General features: G+C 33.7%; 2 protein-coding genes and 1 long non-coding RNA gene across 5 annotated transcripts; 1 reads left to right on the top strand and 2 right to left on the bottom strand.

Moving 5' to 3' along the window:
- Positions 1-1,084: 1,084 nt before the first annotated feature.
- LOC101743750 (probable ATP-dependent RNA helicase DDX20) lies at positions 1,085-5,014 on the top strand. The gene is made up of 3 exons (XM_004931465.5): positions 1,085-1,851; positions 2,479-2,649; positions 3,189-5,014. The coding sequence occupies exons 1-3, from the start codon at positions 1,671-1,673 to the stop codon at positions 4,913-4,915; spliced, it is 2,079 nt and encodes a 692-aa protein (XP_004931522.1). The 5' UTR covers positions 1,085-1,670; the 3' UTR covers positions 4,916-5,014.
- LOC101743518 (protein disulfide-isomerase TMX3) lies at positions 3,121-15,371 on the bottom strand. Of its 3 annotated transcripts, none has more exons than XR_210000.5 (9): positions 15,185-15,371; positions 14,844-15,093; positions 14,581-14,764; positions 14,346-14,490; positions 14,043-14,265; positions 13,745-13,961; positions 12,629-12,824; positions 10,174-10,254; positions 3,121-3,221 (listed from the first exon to the last, which is right to left on the bottom strand). XR_210000.5 is itself a non-coding variant. In XM_004931464.5 (8 exons), the coding sequence occupies exons 1-8, from the start codon at positions 15,222-15,224 to the stop codon at positions 10,232-10,234; spliced, it is 1,278 nt and encodes a 425-aa protein (XP_004931521.1). In that variant the 5' UTR covers positions 15,225-15,371; the 3' UTR covers positions 4,941-10,231. The 3 variants fall into 3 exon arrangements, 1 of the variants encoding a protein (XP_004931521.1); XR_002431380.3 differs by lacking the exon at positions 3,121-3,221 and adding an exon at positions 4,941-5,926; XM_004931464.5 differs by lacking the exon at positions 3,121-3,221 and having other exon boundaries at positions 4,941-10,254.
- Positions 15,372-17,857: 2,486 nt separating this feature from the next.
- LOC134199697 (uncharacterized) lies at positions 17,858-20,219 on the bottom strand. Its single transcript, XR_009974300.1, has 3 exons — positions 19,781-20,219; positions 19,204-19,324; positions 17,858-19,112 (listed from the first exon to the last, which is right to left on the bottom strand). It is a non-coding gene; the product is annotated as an uncharacterized LOC134199697 (long non-coding RNA).
- Between the last annotated feature and the right edge of the window lie 820 nt (positions 20,220-21,039).

The raw sequence follows: 21,039 nt of genomic DNA, 5'->3' as shown, positions 1-21,039 counted from the left end.
CGATTCGTGTCGGAACTACCCACTCGTCATGACAGATCCATTATTGCGATCGAAGTTTCACTTGAGATTTGCACTTGCCTTAATTTCTTGCAATAGCTTGTTACGTGTTGTATTTCCGTTAGTAAATGCCATGTGATGAAGTCGACAGTCAAACTGGGCAACATGAGCCAGGACGTAAGATGTGACGATTTCTTCGTGGCTCAGATCTTCCATCGAGGTAACAGAGACGTTATTACACGACTTACGTATGCTGCATTCACGCTCTTGTGGCGTACCACTACTAGTATTCTGATCTGCATCATGTTTTTTTTGCTGTACTTCGAACATGTCCAAACACGTCACGCCAGTGAGAGTAGAGTCCTGATCTCACTTCTGATGTAAGCTTGAGGGTAGACATTATCTTGTTGAACACCAAGTAAAACGATGTCACTTTTTGATTCCTGATTTAATCAACAATATGTTATCTTAACAATTCACTTTAACACTTGTCCAACTTTAACCAGTACGTACAACAGTCACTGAATCACACAACGTAACAAGGATATAGTAAGTGCACCAGGCAAGCGCAGTCCAACGAATGTTCATTTCAAGGCACGTTCCGCCTTTTTATACTAGCCGGCGCAGCTGGCTTATGAGTCACTTCTGTTGCAGCTGTTGTTTACGAGTGGAACGACAGGGCTGGCGCGCCTGGCTTGTGTGAGTCACTCCTATTGCACGTGCTATATAACATAAATATCGTTAACGCCGTCAGATATACTGTTAACACAATAGGTAATGTTTAAAAACAAAGAATAATATTAAACACCAATTGCAAATACTTCAATTTGATGCTGTTTTGATTATGTAACCATTTGTAAATTTTTTCGTACTCCGTGCGTGAAAATTAATTTAAGATAGGCTATAAGGTCTTGTCACCATTGGCCGTAAAAAAAAATTGTTGCCGGCCGTAGTTTAGTGTATAATAATCTTTGGCTGTAGTACCGCTACCGGTTATTTGGTCCCATACAGCCTTTTTGGCGGAAGGCTGTATGGGCTTAGATCCCTTTGCCTTTCCTAACAAGGAAAAACAAAAAAACTTTTTGGCGGGACGCGAGGAGTGAAGTTATGTGACTTGTTTTATTTTGTCTATTTAGTGTTTCTTCGGGTTTCAATGTGTAATAATGGTGGTTTATTAACTGTTTAATATCTGTGAAAATGCACAAATGTGGGAAAATGAAACAAAACCGCTGGACGTAACTTCTCGGGATCCTCCATAAAGTCCACTGAAATCTTAGTAAATGACCACCATTTTACTGAGATTATATTTCATCCCATTTCATTTCATTTAATTTCATCCCAGTTGATTAATGCCTCAAATTAATCATCTTCATTTCATTTCACTCCATAATATCATTTTTCATACAAATATAAATTAAAATAAGACATGACTTAAAGGTCTCAGTTACCAGGTCATAAAATCCCTTAAAAAAAACCGGCTATTTCCCAAAGCTAGAACACTCAATATTTTTAAAGAGTATCTTTACAATTGCTTTGACCACATCCAACCATTTCATTTAAACTAAATAGAAAATTATTTCAAGAAAAAAGCCAAAGAACTCTTGGGAACCATCCAATATTTCAGAATCGAATCAACCACTTTTTAAAGACAGCAGGCTATCTGAATTGCCGTTATGTCTTTAGCTCATGATATAAGAAACAGCACAAGGACTCGTGATGTTCAAATAGTGGAAAATGTTACGTTCACTTCCATGCTTCTTTCAGAATTTACACTAGCAGGATTGATATCATCGGGGTTCCAAAAACCATCTCCAATTCAACTTCATGGTGTCCCACTAGGCAAATGTGGTTTCGGTAAGTAATCATTGCAAGGCTTGTGGATTTTTTTTATTGAACTAATTTATTTTTAATATAAAACATGACATAACATGATAAAAACTTACTGCTTCCATTACTTTAAGGAAAGCAACTAAGCATCTGTTCCAAAATAAACACTTAATACTTTATGGAAATCTTGCTGCATCTGACAAGTCAGTAGATACATCACCTCATTCTGCATATTGTGTGCAGCAAATTTTGATGCCAATTTACTATTACCATCATCTTGCTGCATCTGACAAGTCAGTAGATACATCACCTCTTCTGCATATTGTGTGCAGTAAATTTTGATGCCAATTTACTATTACCATCATCAATGTCACAAGAGTCACTAGAAACCAAACTTTACTGTAACTATTTGTGTAAATGCTGTGTTTTAACCTTTGTAATCAATGGTAGATAGTAATGTGAGGAGGGGGCATTCTAAAAATACTTGGATGGACTGTGTGAAAAAGGATCTGAGAGAGAGAAGGGTGGGAATGCAGAGATGACAGATGATGGGCTTGAATGGAAAAGGAGGCATACCGCATTGATCCCACATATTGGGATAAGGACAAAAAGCTGTGCTGAATCTTTGCTAAATGAATTGTTTCTATGTTACAGATTTGTTACTAGAAGCAAAGTCTGGAACTGGAAAAACTGTTGTGTTTTCTATAATAGCATTAGAAAAACTAAATCTTAATAATGGTTTGCAAGTAATGATCTTGACACCTACACGAGAAATAGCAGCACAGATATGTGATGTTATTAAACAAATAGGATCACACCACAAGGGTAAGTTGATTGCTATTTAATGATTTTTTTAAATTGCTTTTTTTTTTTTATTGCTTAGATGCTGCCTCATAAATTATTATTATGTTATTAATTGGGATTAATTGAAACATGTAACATTTAATTGGAATAGAGTTGCTTCTATTATTCTCTAGTAAATAAATTATTAGATGATTTGCAGATCCAGTTTATACATAACCATAAACCAGTAAACAAACTATTGTGTTCACTATAGCAGATATATCTGGCATTCCTTGGGTCATGTCAACTTCTGCGCATACATCCAATCCTCTTAGCAATTTCGGGATGATCAAATAAGAAACATATAATTTTTAATATCTATATAGATAAAACTATAACATTTATATGCCTTAGGCAAACAACAAGACTTATTAGCCTATGTTGGGATATAAGCAAACTATTTCAATGAAAATGATGCCTTAGGTCTTTCCAACATAAGAATAAATAAGCATATAAGATGTAACTAACACAATTTATTGTTTTTCACTGTTTCAACAAACAACTTATCCCAATTGTTTCAGGTCTGAATGTCGAAGTTGTAATGGGAGGATTATCTGTAAATGAAGACATAGCTAAGTTTAAGAAAAAAGTACACATTGTTGTTGGCAGTCCAGGTCGTCTAAAACATCTTATTGTAGGAAATCATATTAATTTATCTGATGTTCAACTCTTTGTGTTAGATGAATGTGATAAACTGGTAGAAAAGCCTTTTCTGAATGATATAAACTATATATTTTCAGCTTTACCTAATCATAAACAAGTTATTATGAGTAGTGCCACTTATCCAGAACATTGCAAGGAAATCATTTGTAAATTTGTAAAAAATGCTCAACACATTTGTCCAGATAGTAACAATATCTTATTAGGCATTACACAGAAAGTAACTATAGTGAAGTACAATAGCAACATAGTAAAACAAACTCAGAACAGATTTGAACAATTGATTTTAATTTTATCCAAAATGCAGTTCAAACAGTGTTTAATATTTTGCAATTATCAAGCAAGAGTTACAGAACTTCATAGATTATTAAAAAAATCTAAATGGCCAGTGAGTTTATTACATGGTCAACAAGAACAACTAGATAGGTTAAATGCATTGAAAACATTACAAGAATACAAATGCAGGATATTAATATCAACAGACTTGGCTGCCAGAGGTATAGATGGATCTAATATTGATCTAGTCATAAACTTTGAGCCTCCTTTTGAATGGCAAACATATTTGCATAGGATTGGAAGAGCAGGCAGATTTGGCTCTTATGGGATTGCAGTCACAATAATTAGTGAAGGTAAAGAAAGTCAAAACTTTAAGAACATGTTAACTTTATTAACTCCTACATTCAATCTTACTAATTTATGGACAGACGAAATTTTTAATACAGAAAATCGAGAAAATAATTCGATGGAAAATTGTGAAAAATTAGAATCACATTTGAAAACAGAGAAAAATGAAAGACACGGGGAGTTGTGGGGATTACTGACTGAAAAAGATTTACAACTACAAGCGTGTTATTTAAAAAATAATAATGACCCAGTTGATAAATCAAATAAATATGGGATAGAATCATTTACCAACTTAGTTAATTCATTTCAAGAAGAAAAAGAAACCATTCAAGAAGTTCCCTATAGCTTTATGAATGAATTGCCTTTGAAAGTTGAAAATGATCTTGAATTATTCAACATACCTTCTACATCTACTAATGGTGTCATAGACAAACAAATTAAAGGACAAATAGATAAAGACAATGAAATTATTCAACATAATGGCGCGCAGAAAGAAGAAATTATAGAAATCCTTAAAACAAAAGATAAATTCTTCAAAGAGGAAAACAATCAAAATTTAATAAACAAAGCCATGCTTGAATCAGGGCTTCCTATATGTTTTGGTAAAACAAAACTAAAAAGATCTGGTGCAAAACAATACAAACATAAATATAGGGTCTGTGATCATGACAAAGATTCATCTTTAACCAAAAATACAACAGGAAATTTATCAGATAAAAATGAAGAAATTAAAGCAGTAGTTCAAGATATGATGCAAAATGAAACAAAAATTCTGAATAAGAATGATATTAGAAATAAGAAATCATCTAACCATTCTTTAAAAACGAAATCCGTCTGTGATCTAGAAGAAACTATTAACACGAAAGTTGAATATGGCTACACTGTTTGGTATAATACATTAAAAAATTACATGAGGCACATTGAATTTTCCGTATACATTGATGAGCTTTCAAGGATGTACTAATATAACAATAAAAATAAAATACCAATTAATTTACTAATGTATTTTATTTGTTTATTTGATTTGTAAATAAATAAAACTTTTTCAATGAATACAGTAAAATTAATTATTGAAAATGTAACAATTTAGTATGGAGCAGTGTCAGTGGAAATTTCTAATTAGTATGCCCATTAACATTGTTTTTACGGAGATCATTTTAGTCTTACACTATTAGGTTCCTTAAGAATCTTCGATCATCAATAGTAACTAGATAAAGGGACACGTACAAAATTAAAGCAAAAACTGTCCGCGTGAATATACACATTCATTTACTAACAAACGGAGAAAAAAGTTTTGAAACAGTTTTAAGTTCAAACTAATTACAACTATGGCACTTTGTAATAAAGTCACAAATCTCCAAAACATTATATAATACTTACGATCATTCGTCACATAAAATGAGCAAAGTAATAAATTAATCCTGTCACTTACAAATAAAAAAACATATGTTAAACAACTTTTAATGTTAAATCGACCTTAACAGACAACAAATAAAGTACTTTTTCCTTTTATTGCTCTGAGAACTAACATCGTTTTGTTTTATTTATTTTTGCTTCTTGAAATTTCGTTTTCGGCTTACTACAGGAGGTAAGGGAGTCGCGTTGAACACTAAAATAATTTATTAATGAATAAAAGCAAAAGTTTAGTTGTTTACTTTTTATGTTTTGGAAATTTATGTTTGTTAGTATCTATAAATTATTTCTTATATTATTAGCGTTACGTTTTTGTGTAATATATATTTTTATAGTATATTTTTAAGTTTTCGCGACCAGTGCACATAATAACACAACGTTTAAACGGTTTCAAGCGCGGTATTTTTATTACAATGTTTCGGCCACGTTTCAGTAGCCGTGAGCACGAAAGGCAAAGATGTCCAGTGTCAATGAGCGGAGATCTTAGCTGGCTTATAAAAGTCATCTCTAGTTTCTCTGGCGACAATCGAGATCCATTCTGTACACGTGATTGCTAGTAAAGCTAAAATAAAAAAGGAAAGCTAAGTATCTAATGAGAGTCCAACAAACAGACACAAAAGCAGCATTAACCAATTTTAACCAACTAATTTTGAAGTACTTCTACTAGGAGTGGGTAATATCGGTTTTGCCGCGTATCGAATCGTATCTATATATCGAGGATCAATATCGGATATTGAATCTATATATTTTCTGAATCTATATATTGATGGATGCTAGTAGATTTTCTCGATTCATGATCTTTGAGATTTGAAACGATACGCTGATATAATATCGTAGTAGATATAGATTTAAGTCAACGATATACGGTTGGTTTTCTGATATCAATTTATAATATGATCTTAAAGTAATAAAAAGAACATGAAAATAAAAATATCAAAAAACTTTCCTTCATGCTTTTACCAGGCTTAGGACTGGCTACATTATTTTCAGTTTTTAGTATTTTGTGTCTTAATTTAAAATTACAAAATATACCAAAAGAGTGTAGATTTCAAAAGTTTAATACAAACACAAGAAATAAACTCAATTATTTGGATTCAACTAAAAATAGAAAAATGTGTACTTTAAAAATCAAACACAAAAAACTTTTAAGTATTTAGAAACACTTGTCCAAAAATTCTAGTTCAAGGTCAAAGCGCGTGAAATTAAATTCAACGATGCAAATAGGCTATACTGCATTCAAGTTAGGGTCGAAAGTTGAAACTTCTTTCCTTAATTGTATCCTGCTGATACGCGAAGAATAATCTACAGACATATGGACTTAAATATAAGGTTTACAATTGTATGGATAATGCCTGTTTCTGTTTCATTAGAAGTTAAGAATTAACAATGTTTCATAATATTCACCTTCAAACGAGAGTTAGAGTCTGAATATGTAGATTTGGTTTAACTGGCGTTGCTGACGTAAACAAGTGACTTTATCATCACTATCAAATGTCTGTCTTTGCCGAGAGCAAACTGAGGTGTTTTTTTTGTCCTTTCGTGTAGGGCATAAATCTTTTTACTCATCTGACGTTGACAACATTGAAGGACCTAGTTTCAGAAGTTCCTAGATCCTCTTGGTGTCTTTTCATGACGTTTTCGTATCCTTGATTAAAAAGTTATAGTTGATTCTTTTACTTTTATAGACATTCCAAAGTAGATTAAAACGACAATTCATTTCTAGGGTTCCGGCCTTCAAATGCAAAAATCGGAATCATTATCTATAGGTAGGTACTTAAAGTTATCTATTACCTAATTTGATTTCCTGTGTATGTCAAACAGCCGTTTCTTTTCAGGAACGGGTACCTACAGGTACCAAGTTAAAATCAGTACAAAAAATTGAGTTCTACGACGGAAGTAAGCTAATCACAATATCCCAATCAAAAGACATGTTTCGTCACTCATAAAGATCCACATAATATAGGGTAGTTTCTGTTGATATAGAATCATGAAATTTTACAAGAGGCAAGGTTACGCAGAAAATGTATGGGATATATTTTCTGACTCCAAAGTAAAGTTAGTTTTTCAATAAATCATCTCTGAAGGTTTCTATACTACCACGTGGATTGTACCTTAAACCGCAAATCTTCCCCGAAACTTGAGTGTAGAATCATACCGTGTATTTTACGGGCGCCGCGTTTTGGCTTTATTTCCGTAATATAGAATCGCGAAGGTTTACGACAAGAAACTCATGTTCTACACGGTGGAAAATGAGTTTCTTCACCCATCTATGCAATTGAAAACAATGTAATATTTAGTATCATTAAATCAAAACTTTCTTAACTACATACTTCTCTAGAGCAACACACGAACAAAACGCACAACGGAAATTAGCTACAAAAGAGTTTTTTAATGTTGGGTGCCCGACTGGCATGAGACTCTTGGGTTGTCAGTTCCGGTATCGACCGGGGACGCGTGTTTGCCGCTTCAGTCTGGCACGCACTAATAGGGGGTGCACAAGATGCGCGGGCGCGGGTAGCGCGGGGTGGGTCGTCGGGGCACGGACCTGAGTCACATCCCCTTTGGCTACTGTTGCCCCGCGAAAGGGAACGCTGCGTTACAGTTTCACTTTTTCCTTAGATGTACCGAACTCCAAAACGTCCAAATCTTTACCGCTTTTCGTAACCCCTTGTAACATTTCTGTAAAAAAACTTTATCAAAATTCTAAAAATGTCACTAATACCATACTTATTTCCTTTTCGTATTGTGCGCGCGGAACTAGTTGACCGCGCCATAAGTATGTGTACGGTGGGACGGAGAGGCGGGGGCGCTTGCTGTCATTACTGATATGAGATTTGATACTATGATGGACAAAATCATTATAAACTTACAAGATAGTTCAGAGAGTTCAGAATCAAGTGATTGAGAGAATATGTCAGAGTAATTTCATATAGGTATGTAGGTATATATTAATTAAATAATTTCATATATCATTGAAACTGGTAGAGAATGCCTTAGGCATTAAATCCGCCAATGTAAATTTTACATGAAGTGTAATAAATAAAATAAATATACTTAAGTATTTCAACGTAATTTATGATTATGAGTTACAAGGGGTTAACTGTCGTCAGGTAAATTTTTGTGTAACGGTCAACTCATGATTGTCAACAACTCGACAACATAAATCAATAACATTTTTGTCACTAACCCTATTCCAAATTTTTTGGTAATACATGAAATAATTATTTTTGTACACATCTCATTCTGTACATATTTATTTGATTTTTGATATATTCTAGACTTCGATCAACAATACTAACTAGATTTCGGGTCAGCGCAAAAATCCGTCTCGTTAAATAACAGCTCACTTGAAATGTGAGCTCTTATTTTGTTTAGTTCACTTCAGACACAGCCAATGTCAACCCGTCTCACAATGCCGCAGTGTATATTCAAAAGTTGCAAAAAAATGCCCAAAATAGCAATTTAACGGCCGGAGTATCTTACTTTCGGTAAGTACATGAAGTATAAGTTATATTTTAAGCTTTAAGCTAATAAATAATATTAAATTTTAAACAAAATTACCGATTTTTAACCACCGCTACAAAAGTTGGCCAAGGCTCGCCAACACTTGGACAAACTTTTATTTAACAGAAGAGTAAATGCATAGAGTAGATTTGTGTTGTAATAATTTTTAAAAATTTCTTAGCAGTACTTCAAAATTGGTTAATGCTGCTTTTGTAGACACAAAAGCAGCAGCAACAAACAGACGTTTGTTGGACTCTTATTATATACTTAGCTTTCCTAGCAATCACGTGTGCGGAATAGATCTCGATTGTCGCCAGAGAAAGAAGAGATTACTTTTATAACCAAGCTAAAAACTCGACTCATTGACACTGGACATCTTTGCCTTCCGTGCTCATGGCTACTGAAACGTGGCCGAAGCATTGTAATAAAAATATCGCGCTTAAAACCGTTTAAACGTTTTTTTATTATGTGTACTAGTCGCGAAAACTTAAAAATATAACTTAAAAATATACTATAAAAATATGTATTACACAAAACGTAGCGCTCATAAAATAATAAGTAATGTATAGATACTAACAAATATAAATTCTAAAAATATAAAAAGTAAACAACTAAACTATTACTTTTATTAATCTAATAAATTATTTTATTGTTCGACTCCCTTACCTCCTGTAGTAAATAGAAATCGAAATTTCAAGAAGCAAAAAAAAATTCAAAAAAATGTTGTTAGTTCTCAAAGCTATTACGGAAAAAATTACTTTATTGGTTGGTATGTAAGGTTGATTTAACATTAAAGGTTGTTTAACATATGTCTTTTCATTTTTAAGTGACAGGAGTAATTTATTGCTTTGTGACGAATGATCGTAAGTATTAGATAATGTTTTGGAGATTTGGGACTTTATTACTAGGTGCCAATGTTGTAATTAGTTTGAACTTAAAACTGTTTCAAAACTTTTTTCTCCGTTTGTTGTAAACCAATGTAGCTATGTATGTGTATATTCACGCGGACAGTTTTTGCTTTGATTTTGTACGTGTCCCTTTATCTAGTCACTATTGTTGATCGAAGATTCTAGACAAGTTATCCACAAACAAAATTATATATGCAATAAAGGATGTAAATTAAGATTAGGCTTTGTTATGAAATAATTGTATAAATGTTTCGAATTTGAATCGGGTTAGGGACATAAACATTAGGCGGGAGTTTTAAGAAATCATTCACATACTGTCTACAATTCAGTTCCGCAATGTTGGGAAATTATTTGAAAAATATCCATGTCGGAGAACTCAACATTTTTGGGTACCTACTTCATAGTTTTGCGATGGCTCCAACATGCCGTCCTCACTATGATTCCGAACACAATATTTAGTCCCTTTTCTCGTGTAGTTCTGAAAATAATAATATTTTTAATTTATATAGAATATATGACTAAGCACTTAATATTTATGTTAGCTTAACATAGGTATACAACTTCCGATTAACTAATGTTACTACTATTTCTACTCGGTCCATAAAGTCTCCATGGCTTTTTCCCCAAATATTTTTATTGAAGTTATACTTCTTTAGGCGCGTTATGAAAAATTTATGAGAGTGAAATTTTACGATGCGCGCGCACCGTTACACAACAACGTTACTTAACAGACAACGTTACAAACAACGTTAATTAACAGAAATGAAGTTCCCCACTAAATCGCTCATTACAATACGACCGACGTAACTTGGCGAGTCTGAATATAGCCACAGGTGAACTTTCGCGCATGTACACTCGTAAAAAATGTGTTATTAGCATTCATTTTTTTAAATCAAAATACGAATTAAAATTTCCATATACCAAGTACAGATAAAATGAATATCAAATCACTATGAAACAGAAAGCTATAAAAATAACGTAATAAATTAAAGAGAGATAATAAAAGAATAATAAAATAAAACAGAAAGCTGTAAAAATAACGTAATTAAATTAATTCGAAAGTAAGCCCGAATACTGCCTTCAGTTGCGATCCGCTGTACTGTGCGTTGCGATACACCAGTTGCGTTAGCAACTCTAAATAAAACTGTCAACATCTTTTACGCCTTCTTCTTTTTCTTTTAAAAAAAACAATCAAAAATTATGTTTGTCGGCCGACGATTTAAAACACTATTATGCTTTGGTGGCATCTTTGTTAACGAATAGTATAAATGCCAAGGGACACTTAATACTAAAACAAATTGAAACACAAACAATCTTAAAACTAAACAAAAAACTGAGCACTAAACAAAAACAGTATAATAATAACAAATCAATGAAAACTTTTGTAGCCGCCCGTACTCAAGACAGAGATAGCGACACGAACACGACACTAATGCTACCGTGTGAGTGAGTACATTACCGCGTACCGAGAATTACCGAATTTATACGATGTCAAGAAAAGGGATGTCCAATATGCGTGTTTGAGGATGTTGTTTAATTTAAAAGACGCGGGGATTTTGCGCGCGTTTATAGTAGACGCAGGAGCGGCGGGCGCAACGGAGACCGCAGAAATCTCGTGCCGTGTTTTTTATTTTTTTTTATTGCCTTTAACCTTCCTGAGTGCTCCAATACAAATGAGTTTAACTATCCGCATGTATTATTTAGTAATATAAATGACAAAATTATTATTGAATATAATTCATACTAAATATTATTAAATTATTAACGTTAAATATTTATTATTAATTATATTATAATATTAAAAAAAAAAAGTACATCTTACGCACATACATAAGTACACGCACCCTTTTTTTTGAGTACCTATGCATGGGAAGCTGCACCATTTTGTCCTGCCCATATTACTTAAACATTGTAAATATATCATGGTATGAAAATATCAGAGTTAAATGACTTTAAGTATATGCACTCACATCCCGTTAGACTGAATAATTTTATTTAAGGATGTGACATAGACATTATTAACTTAAAATAGCTACTTTGAAAGTTTTAGGAATAATTGTGAGTAGTTTCTAAAAATGCGATATAATATTCAATAAAGAAAAGATTCTCCAACGTATATTAATAAATTCATGGGAAATTTCATAATTGTTAAAGAATTTTATCATTTCCATTTTTGAATGTACATTAAGACCCCGCTTATAGCTGTTTCGTGTAGCGCTATTTTGGTTTAACGCTCTTTTATTTGAACTATGGGATTCCCCGAAATTGCACGGAGACTTCACGATATCCGAAGCAGTGTAACTGTGTTTCTTCTTTCCTGCTGTGTATCGTTTCAAACATTCGTCTCGTCGGTGATAGTAAAAAACTCGATAATAAAGCAAAAAGGAAAAGCATTTCACTAGAAACAGAAGAAACTGAATGATGTGAAATGTAAAGATACTGAATTTTATTTTCTTCCATACAATACATACATATATACATACAATACATACAATATTTTCGTTTATTATATTTCTAAGATATAATTTTTTGTTTTATTGTTATAAAAAACATAATTAATAAATTTAATGGTAAAATACCTCACCAAATTTCTACACATTTTCCCCTGACTGTCTCATTTACATGCTGTATAATATTACACTTTCTTGATGGAACGTATATCATGCCAGCTCTTACTGTTTAAATTAATTTATAAAGTATCTTTAGCATTAACTGACTAACCAATAATTGAACCCAGACCCTTTGGTACAAGGAGACAGGTCAATAACCTCTTGACCATTGAGGCAAGCAATTGCATTAGTGTTGTGAAGATTACTTAGGAAATTAACCTAGGAAGTACAGATTTGTTTTACCTGGTGTGTCTTCGTCTTCAGCATCTAAAATATCAGCACAACACACTGAATAGCATATCAGTGAGAGGAATCCCAGTGGCAGACCAAAGATAAGAGCTGTTAGAACAGGGTTTCCATGCCACATGTTTGCCAATGTAGTTCTTGCTTCAAAGAAACCTCTATATAGTTTTACTGGCCAGCCATTGCCACCATATACCTAAAACATTTATGTCATGCATTTTTTTTTGGAACGAAGTTTCCTATGGGACGATGCGGAGAGGTACCCTAATCGGGAAAAAACGTCCGTAACGTAAGATTTTTATTAGTAATGCACACAGTGTACGACTTAACTTTGTAATAACATACAAAAAATAACATTTTTTTATCATTCATTGACCACGATGGAGATGTATGGAAATGGTAGTGCAAGGTAGAGGGGGAAGAGGTCGACCGAAGAAGACATGGATGGAGTGTGTGAATGACGATATGAGAGAGAGAGAGGAGTGAGTGTTGAGATGACGGCTGATAGAAGAGAATGGAAGAGAAAAATTAGCTGTGCCGATCCCACCTAGTGGGATAAGGTGGAGAAAAAGAAGAAGATTGACCACAATCTCAGAGTGTTCTAGTCCAAGATCCCAGGGCCCCCAGACGTCACGTATTTTCTGACGAAAGAAATGTGACCGATTGCGTAGTGTTAGTGCTAGTGTGCTAAGAACGCATGCCTACCTGCTACCTTGCTTAGACGGCCAATTTTCAGGTATCAGGTACTCAAGATATGACTGATTTTTAAGTATATTTTAGGCAATATCCTTAAAAATAAGTCGCCAATACTCCCAGACACTTTCCGTCGGCCGAATTGCTTTGCAGACGCTTTAAAGGCCCAATCATCCCCTAAATTCAATTTAATACCTCTGTGGGTAAGAGCGCGAGGGCATTATCCACGCGCATGAGACTGAGTGAGACATTAACATTCTCAATTAAGCTCATTAACATTCTATTATTCAAAAATATTTTCACTTACTACGTAAATGAAATCGTGGGTAAAATTCTGCATTATGCCAAAGTAACTATTCCACGCAGATGAAGTCACAGGCAAAAGCTAGTTATTTAATAAAACATATATATTCTAATACTAACGGTAGCTTGCTGGTTGTGTATTTGATCAAGAAACAGTGAGATTGCTTCTGGTGTCATTAATACTGGATCATCGTCTGGAATATGATGATGACTTGTCGTTGAGTTTAATACTAATAAATGAGGTACAGTAAGTTCAGACATAGCAATAGAATTTGCTAGTTCTGGTGAACCCATCCAACCAAACTGAAAACGAGAATGTAGCTCATTTTTTCTTTTCCTAAAACAATAATAATAAATGGGTATTAAATTTGTTTTGAAATTAATGTTTTTATTACTAATAATTACAAACTTAACTTACATTATAATTCCTTCTACCATATCTTTAAAATCTCTTTCAGTTTGTGATATTTCTTCAAGTTTATTTTCTGCAACTACTACTATCACAATATATTTTTCAGTATCAATCAGACTATTAATATTTGCTCGGGTTATTTTGGGGAAAAAACCAAATCTCTCAGAAGTAATCCATTTGCCTAAGGTGTTGTTTAACATATTTTTGTCTTCAAGTAATTCATCTTTAACTGTTAAACATGTGAATATTTTTAGTTCAAGCAAAAATATGTAACAAATGATAAGAATTTTTTGATGAACTTTAATTTACCTTCAAAGAAAAATGCTTCATTATCTTTATAAACAAATATAGCTGTTTCATTAGGAACTTTGATTTCATGTTTTATTACTTCATGGGTCATTGCATAAAACCAGGAATGAGGCTGATATTTCTCAGCATGAATTGTAAACATTTCCTGTGTCAACAAATTAGATAATCAAATTATTATTATTTTTCTTGGATTTTATTATGGTATGTAGTTGTGTAAATTGGATATCATTATTACCCATAAAAGCCCTTCCTGTTTGCCAATGAATCCAAAAAATACAGGATGAGATTCTTTTAAATATTCAATGCTGTTACCACGAGATATTCTCTGCACTGCTGGCTGTGACATTCTCATTGCATAATTAATCAAATCCTCTTTAACCCTATCTCCTGTGTATTCATGCTGAAAAGATCCTTTTAAACTAAAAACATAAAAGTACCCCATATTAATTATTGAAATGTTATAGGTATCTGCATGCAAATAATGAAAGGTATACCTACAACAAGATAGTAGGATAAGCTCGGATATGAAAATGTGAGGCCACAGCTGTAAAACGGGTACAATCGACTTTGGCTACTTTTACGGGAGTATTATACAAGGCTTGTGCCACATGCGCCCAAGTAGGTTCCATGCGCCGACAGTGTGAACACCAAGGCGCATAGAATTTAACAAACCACATTCCATCTTTGCTAAACTCTAAAAATCTGTCACTTAGTTCTAAAACTCTAGATGATGACACGTTAAATATTCCTGTAACAATATAGATGAAAATTAAAATATAAAAACGAATTAATCACACAAACAAATTACTTATTTTCTTAATTTGATGTAGGTACATTACTTGTAAAAAATATAATGTATAATCCCGTAATGAACTTCATATTGTATTGCTATTATGAAGGCATTTCGATTTCCTTTCAAATAAGAAAAAATAATTAAATCAGTAGGTACATAAATAGGTATCAAACCCAAAACCATAGATTATACACTTAAACACTTGCTGACTTGCTGAGCTTCTTTTTTTTTCTAAGGGATATTATTACCTGGTAACGAAGACCTTTACGTCGTGTATTTTTTAATTTACATTCATATTTTTATGAAAAATGACAATATGGAGTGAAATGAAATGAAGATGATTAATTTAAGACATTAATCAACTGGGATGAAATTAAATTAAATGAGATGAGATGAGGTGGTCATTTACTGAGATTTTTCAGTGGACTTTTTGGAGGATCTCGAGAAGTTACGTCCAGCAATTTTTTTTTTCATTTTCCCACATTTGCTTAAAAAATAACCTTTTTGTTTCCACATGAGAAAATGCCGGATACCCATCCACGCGGCGGGTGGGGTATGTGGGAGTTGAACCTCACTAAAAACTCCTGCCAGCCTGGGCAGCCACGCTGCATCTTCGCCCGAAGCCGTCGGGGGAACGCGGTCTACCATCACCCGGCTTCCTATTATGGGCAGGGTCTAAAGCACGCCACCTCATGCCTGGGTACCACGCCGCATAAAGCGGGTGGACCCCGAAGCTTTTAGGGGGCCAGGTCACGGATGGGACCCTAGTCCCGACCCTTTGCTCGGCGGTGGCGGATTTCTGCCTAGTGAGGAGAACTTTGCCTCACCCACCCCACCGCCTCCTTCTGCGAGATGGTGCACTCGCAGAAGTCGAACATAGCCTTCCAGGACTCGTCGCCGCCTAGCATCGACGCCACGACGCCAGGCAGCGACAAGTCCAGTCCTATCTTTGCAACCAGGACACGGCGCTGCACCTCCCAAGCGGGGCAGACAGCAAGCGTATGCTCCGCCGGGTCCAGGTCGTGTCTACAATGGTGGCACCTCCTCGGCTCAGCTCCTATCCGGTGCAGGTACTTCCCGAAGCATCCGTGCCCGGTCAGCACCTGCACCAGACGAAAGGTGTGGCGTTCTGTGCCACGATTCACCCAATCATAAAAGACCAGCTAAACCGCCTCGACGGTCCGTAGACCCTACGTAGGGTTGGCCAACCGCCTCGACCACGACTCGAAAAGAGATAACCCATAGGATAAGTCACTGTGATACTAGATTTTTTGTTTGCCTTTGTAGGCAGATGTGCACACGGCTCACCTGATGGTAAGTGGTTACTATAGCTCATGGACGTCAGCAATGCCAGGGGCACAGTCAAGTCGCTGCCTACCATTGAGTGTTCTCCGCAAGCCTTGTTTAGAGAAAGACATGTCATCGCGCTCTGGAAGCATCATGGAGAGGAGTTCATTGTAGAGCCGGATATTTTAATATAATATTTAGGTACTTTAAATAGTCTGTTCAATGCAAAAAAAATATAAATATAATATATAATATAAATGAAAATACAGATTTGTCTTTTCGTTAAATTAAAATTAAGAATTAAGATTGTAGAGATCTTTAGAGTTTTTTTTATTGTATTTGTAGGAAGAATACCTTATGATTGGTCATAGGTGGGCCTAATGGTTACTGTTGCTCACGGTCATCAGCAATGGCAGGGGCAGAGCTAAGTCACAGCCTGCCATTGAGTACTCTCCGCTAATTTCCTCAGAAGAAAGACAGAACATTGTAGCGTTTAGGAAACAGGATAGAGGAGTTCATTCTAAAGCCGGATGGTATATGGCAGGAAAGATCTGAAAACGTACTGTGAATGAACACAGTGGTTCTAAGTATAGTAATCAGCACAAGTCGTGATCTCTGACCATGACAACATGCACAGAAGTGCATTTTTGGGATGCACGCGCATCACTGTGGCAAATTAGACTTTCGACCTATTCGTGCATTTATATACATATTTACATATTTATATTTATGTAGCTACTTGAATTTATAAATATCTTTGTAGCCTCATTATCTAAATTAGAGCTTTGTAAATAGTATTTGTTGTTGAACTGATGAACTACTACATTTAACTTAATCAGTTTCATTTGATTTTTTTCAAACATAATCTTTGGTCTAGAGATATGGCTGCACGCTCTTATCACACAATATGTATATTGTATGGGTACTTTTCCTTTGCTTGTTCCTCTGAATGATTTTTAATAAAAATCGCGGCTATGTCTATTAACTGTGCGAATTATCTAGAACAGATAAGGCTGTATGAGCTTAGATCCCTTTGCCTTTCCTAATAAGGAAAAATTGTACCAAAAAAAAACTTTAAGCGGTGCCTGAGTCTGTGTCATGTCTGTGTTGTGGTCTGTAGCATAGATTATACACTTAATATATACGAGATAGATGCGCAACTCTCATTTTTATTTTTGCTTTAGTTAAAGCCCGGTCCAGCAGGCGTCGCTACGGTCGATTATTAGTCTCCCTACCCCCCACCAGGTGGCTTTTTTAGTAATTTTAATATTTTTAATAACTCTCTTTATGAAAAAATCTTATCGTTTAGAATCGCTGAAATTCCCGGTAGTACTTATGAGATATTAAGGAATGTTTGATTGTGTTCAGCATTCTAATCGATAAGATCTTTTCATACAGAGAGAAAACAGTTTTTTAAAATAAAAAGCTGTAATTCTCTGTAAGCTATTTAATTTCCCTATATTACAAACAATTTTCTGTTAAAAGATTGTATGAACGTACAATTGTATAAAATTTCGAATAACAATAATTCCTCTAGATTAATCCTACTAGCGTACTTATTAACATTAAATCGAAAGTTATCTAAAAGTTAATTAAGTCTAGATAATCAAATCATTCTATGTCAATAAGTCATTTGTGCGAAATATAAACATGTCAGCTTTCCATTACAAACATAGTAGACAATTTGAATTAAATTAAATAAATTTGTTTCTTAACGATAGCAGTTCTTGCTTAAAGTTGATCGTGACAGATCATGATCATGATCATCTTGTATGAAAATATTACATCTTTAAACACTACCTATGCTTCGTCATACAATAATTGTCATTTAAACTAGCATTGTAGAGATAATACACACACTAAAGTGAATACTAAATTATTCTTAGCATTCTTATATTTGGTAATACTAAATGAAACAAACAGCAGATTGAAAGAAAATCATCTTAAAGTTAATTACATTCATTACAAACCATTAGTTTGCATTTTGTTACAAAAGAAACTGATGTTCGTTACATGCAAATGAATTATAAACATACACATGCAAACATAAAATGTAAATTTATCTTTTAATCCAAATTAAATGTACATTAATATTACATCTAAATAATAGAAAGGGTTTCGAAAATTTTTATTGGACTCAACAGCAGACGAGCACGCAACCCGGCTCATGATAAGTGGTCACCAGTGCTTATAAACTTCAGCAGTGCCATAGGGGTTGCTGTCTATCACTTAAGTTTTAATAAATTATTAATATACTCAGTCACAAGCATATTGATTTCACATAATGAAAATGTAAGAAACATAATCATGTTTGGGCATTTTCATTTATATCTGCTCATACAGAAAACACAACTTAGTAAAAATATATTCCACAGTTAATCTAAATAATTGCAAATAATGCTTTTGAAGACCGTTGACTTTTGATCATTAATTAAAATCATCTTCTCGTAGAATTTACAAAAGGTTATTTACAAAAATTTATATCAGTATTTTCATATATTACTAACTTACTAATTATAACTATTCAAACGTAATACTATAAGAACTAAACAACCTATTTTAAAACAAAATTGGCATCAATTTAGTTCTTATGAACTATTTCAATTATTAATTTATAAATTATAAACATATTTAAAAAAAATTAAGATCCTTGAGAGTTCACGTTCCTTGCTGAATCAGTTTCTCTTCTGAAACGGAGAAACAAAGTATCATAAGTATGTAACAAATAATGAAAAAATACGACCATGAAAAATTTAGTGATAATGTAATCATACTTACAAATTAATATATTACATAACACGTTCTGGTTCAAATATAGTGCATCAATCTTTTCATATTTCAGACATTTTAGTGCTCCTTATAATTTTACCATAAAATTTTGTCACTATCAAACCTTTGTCTACAAAAATAAAAACATTATTTTATATTGGGTAGAAGGATGAACGTGGTCACAGACCACTTGGTGTAACTTAGTTATCAAACACCAGGAAACAAAACGTGAATGCCATCATCTAACTTTGGATGTGAGATCAATTGTGCTGTATTTTATTTAAACAGGAAAGCATGACTGATTGATCATTCCAAAAAACTAGTTCGGGCCCACTTGACAATAAGCATATAATACGCTGAGTTGCAAAACATAAATACTTCCACCCACTCGAGACAATTTTATTATCTGAGGTGTGTGTGTGATAGTACGAGACTGAATACCGACTGTTTTGATCAAAACTTAACATATATGATAGCTAGGCAGCAGAAATAGGAAGGACCATTAGTTGGTGCTAATTCATTTAATTATATTATGAATAATAATTCTGTTAGCAAATAATATACCGGGAAAATAGTGTAAACTCACCGTTATCAAGGCATCCGAAATAGCATTTCATTTTCGATCTTCGAGGCATGCTGATTTTTAATAATAAACTTTCTGTAAGAAATGAAAATAGTTACACAGGCTTACGAAACGCTAACGAAGAAAAAAGTATTGGAGCCAAGTTATGTCTAAAGAGAATTCAAAACAGAGTTTCTCAATGTCTAATCGTCTAATATTCTCATAAAGCTAAAAGTTGCTCTAAATTAATACTACAACGTAAAATAACTCACACCAAGACAAAAAAAAAACGATTTAAAAAATTAAAGCGTTACGACATTTTGAAAACTCTTTTTTTTTTTTGAGGTTGTTTTACGGCCCTGGAATTTTGAAAACTTCAAAGCAGTGTTTCCAGTTACGTTTTTTTTACCACATTTTACCCTAGTTTCTTTTGAATTTATCCCTAAAATTTCCTAAACAACTTTCATAAATCCTTTATATAGAAGGCATAAATAAAATACAGAAAATAAACCACAGCATATTATTTAATGTAGGTATATATAATATAAACGCCCCCAGAAGATCATAGATCTATAGGATTAGAATTTTCAAGGAAGTCGACGCATTGCTTTTATATTCTTTTGCTGCACGCAACCTAACACTGTTCGGTTCTAAAATTGAGCAATTGTTTGCTGGCAAAGTTGGGAACTTTCTATGAAGCAAGCCGTTCAGGGTTTCATTAGAAAGCCTGTTTCTTTTGTCAGTTTTTACATTTGAGAACACTGAATAATCTTTCCACCTCAGTCTTTGAAGAAGGAACTGCTAGCAAAAGTGAAATGACAATTACAAGGTTTTCGTAAATGAAATTACCATGATAATCTTTCATGGTACATGAAGTACCTGTATATTACAATACGAGTAAGTTCTGGTGACATCAACGAAAACAGGTAAATAAAAATTTGGCGGATTATACTTATTGGGATTCTGGGGAATCCCTAAGAAAAAAGCAGTGGCTTAATCTATGATTTACTTTACTAGAGGGTTACTGTTGAATCAAACCTTCTTTATAGTTTTTATACACAACTCTGTTTTATTCTTTTACTTGTCAACTCGACTTAATGTCATTCTCTCCATAAAATAAAATGTTCATTGTTTTACTTTAATTATCGTTTATTTTAAAATTCACAACAGTTACTAGTATAGTCTTTGCTTTTTACCCAGAAATATCCCAAATCCTGGAATTTTTTAAATTGTCTTTATCATCCAAAATATCAGCTATTTTTCCCTAAAAAAGAGAGAATTCC

Source organism: Bombyx mori, chromosome 11 (genome assembly GCF_030269925.1).
Source record: "Bombyx mori chromosome 11, ASM3026992v2".
Classification (NCBI taxonomy): Eukaryota; Metazoa; Arthropoda; class Insecta; order Lepidoptera; family Bombycidae; genus Bombyx; species Bombyx mori.
Note: the sequence above shows the minus strand (reverse complement) of the source record. Positions and strands in the feature narration are given on the sequence as shown.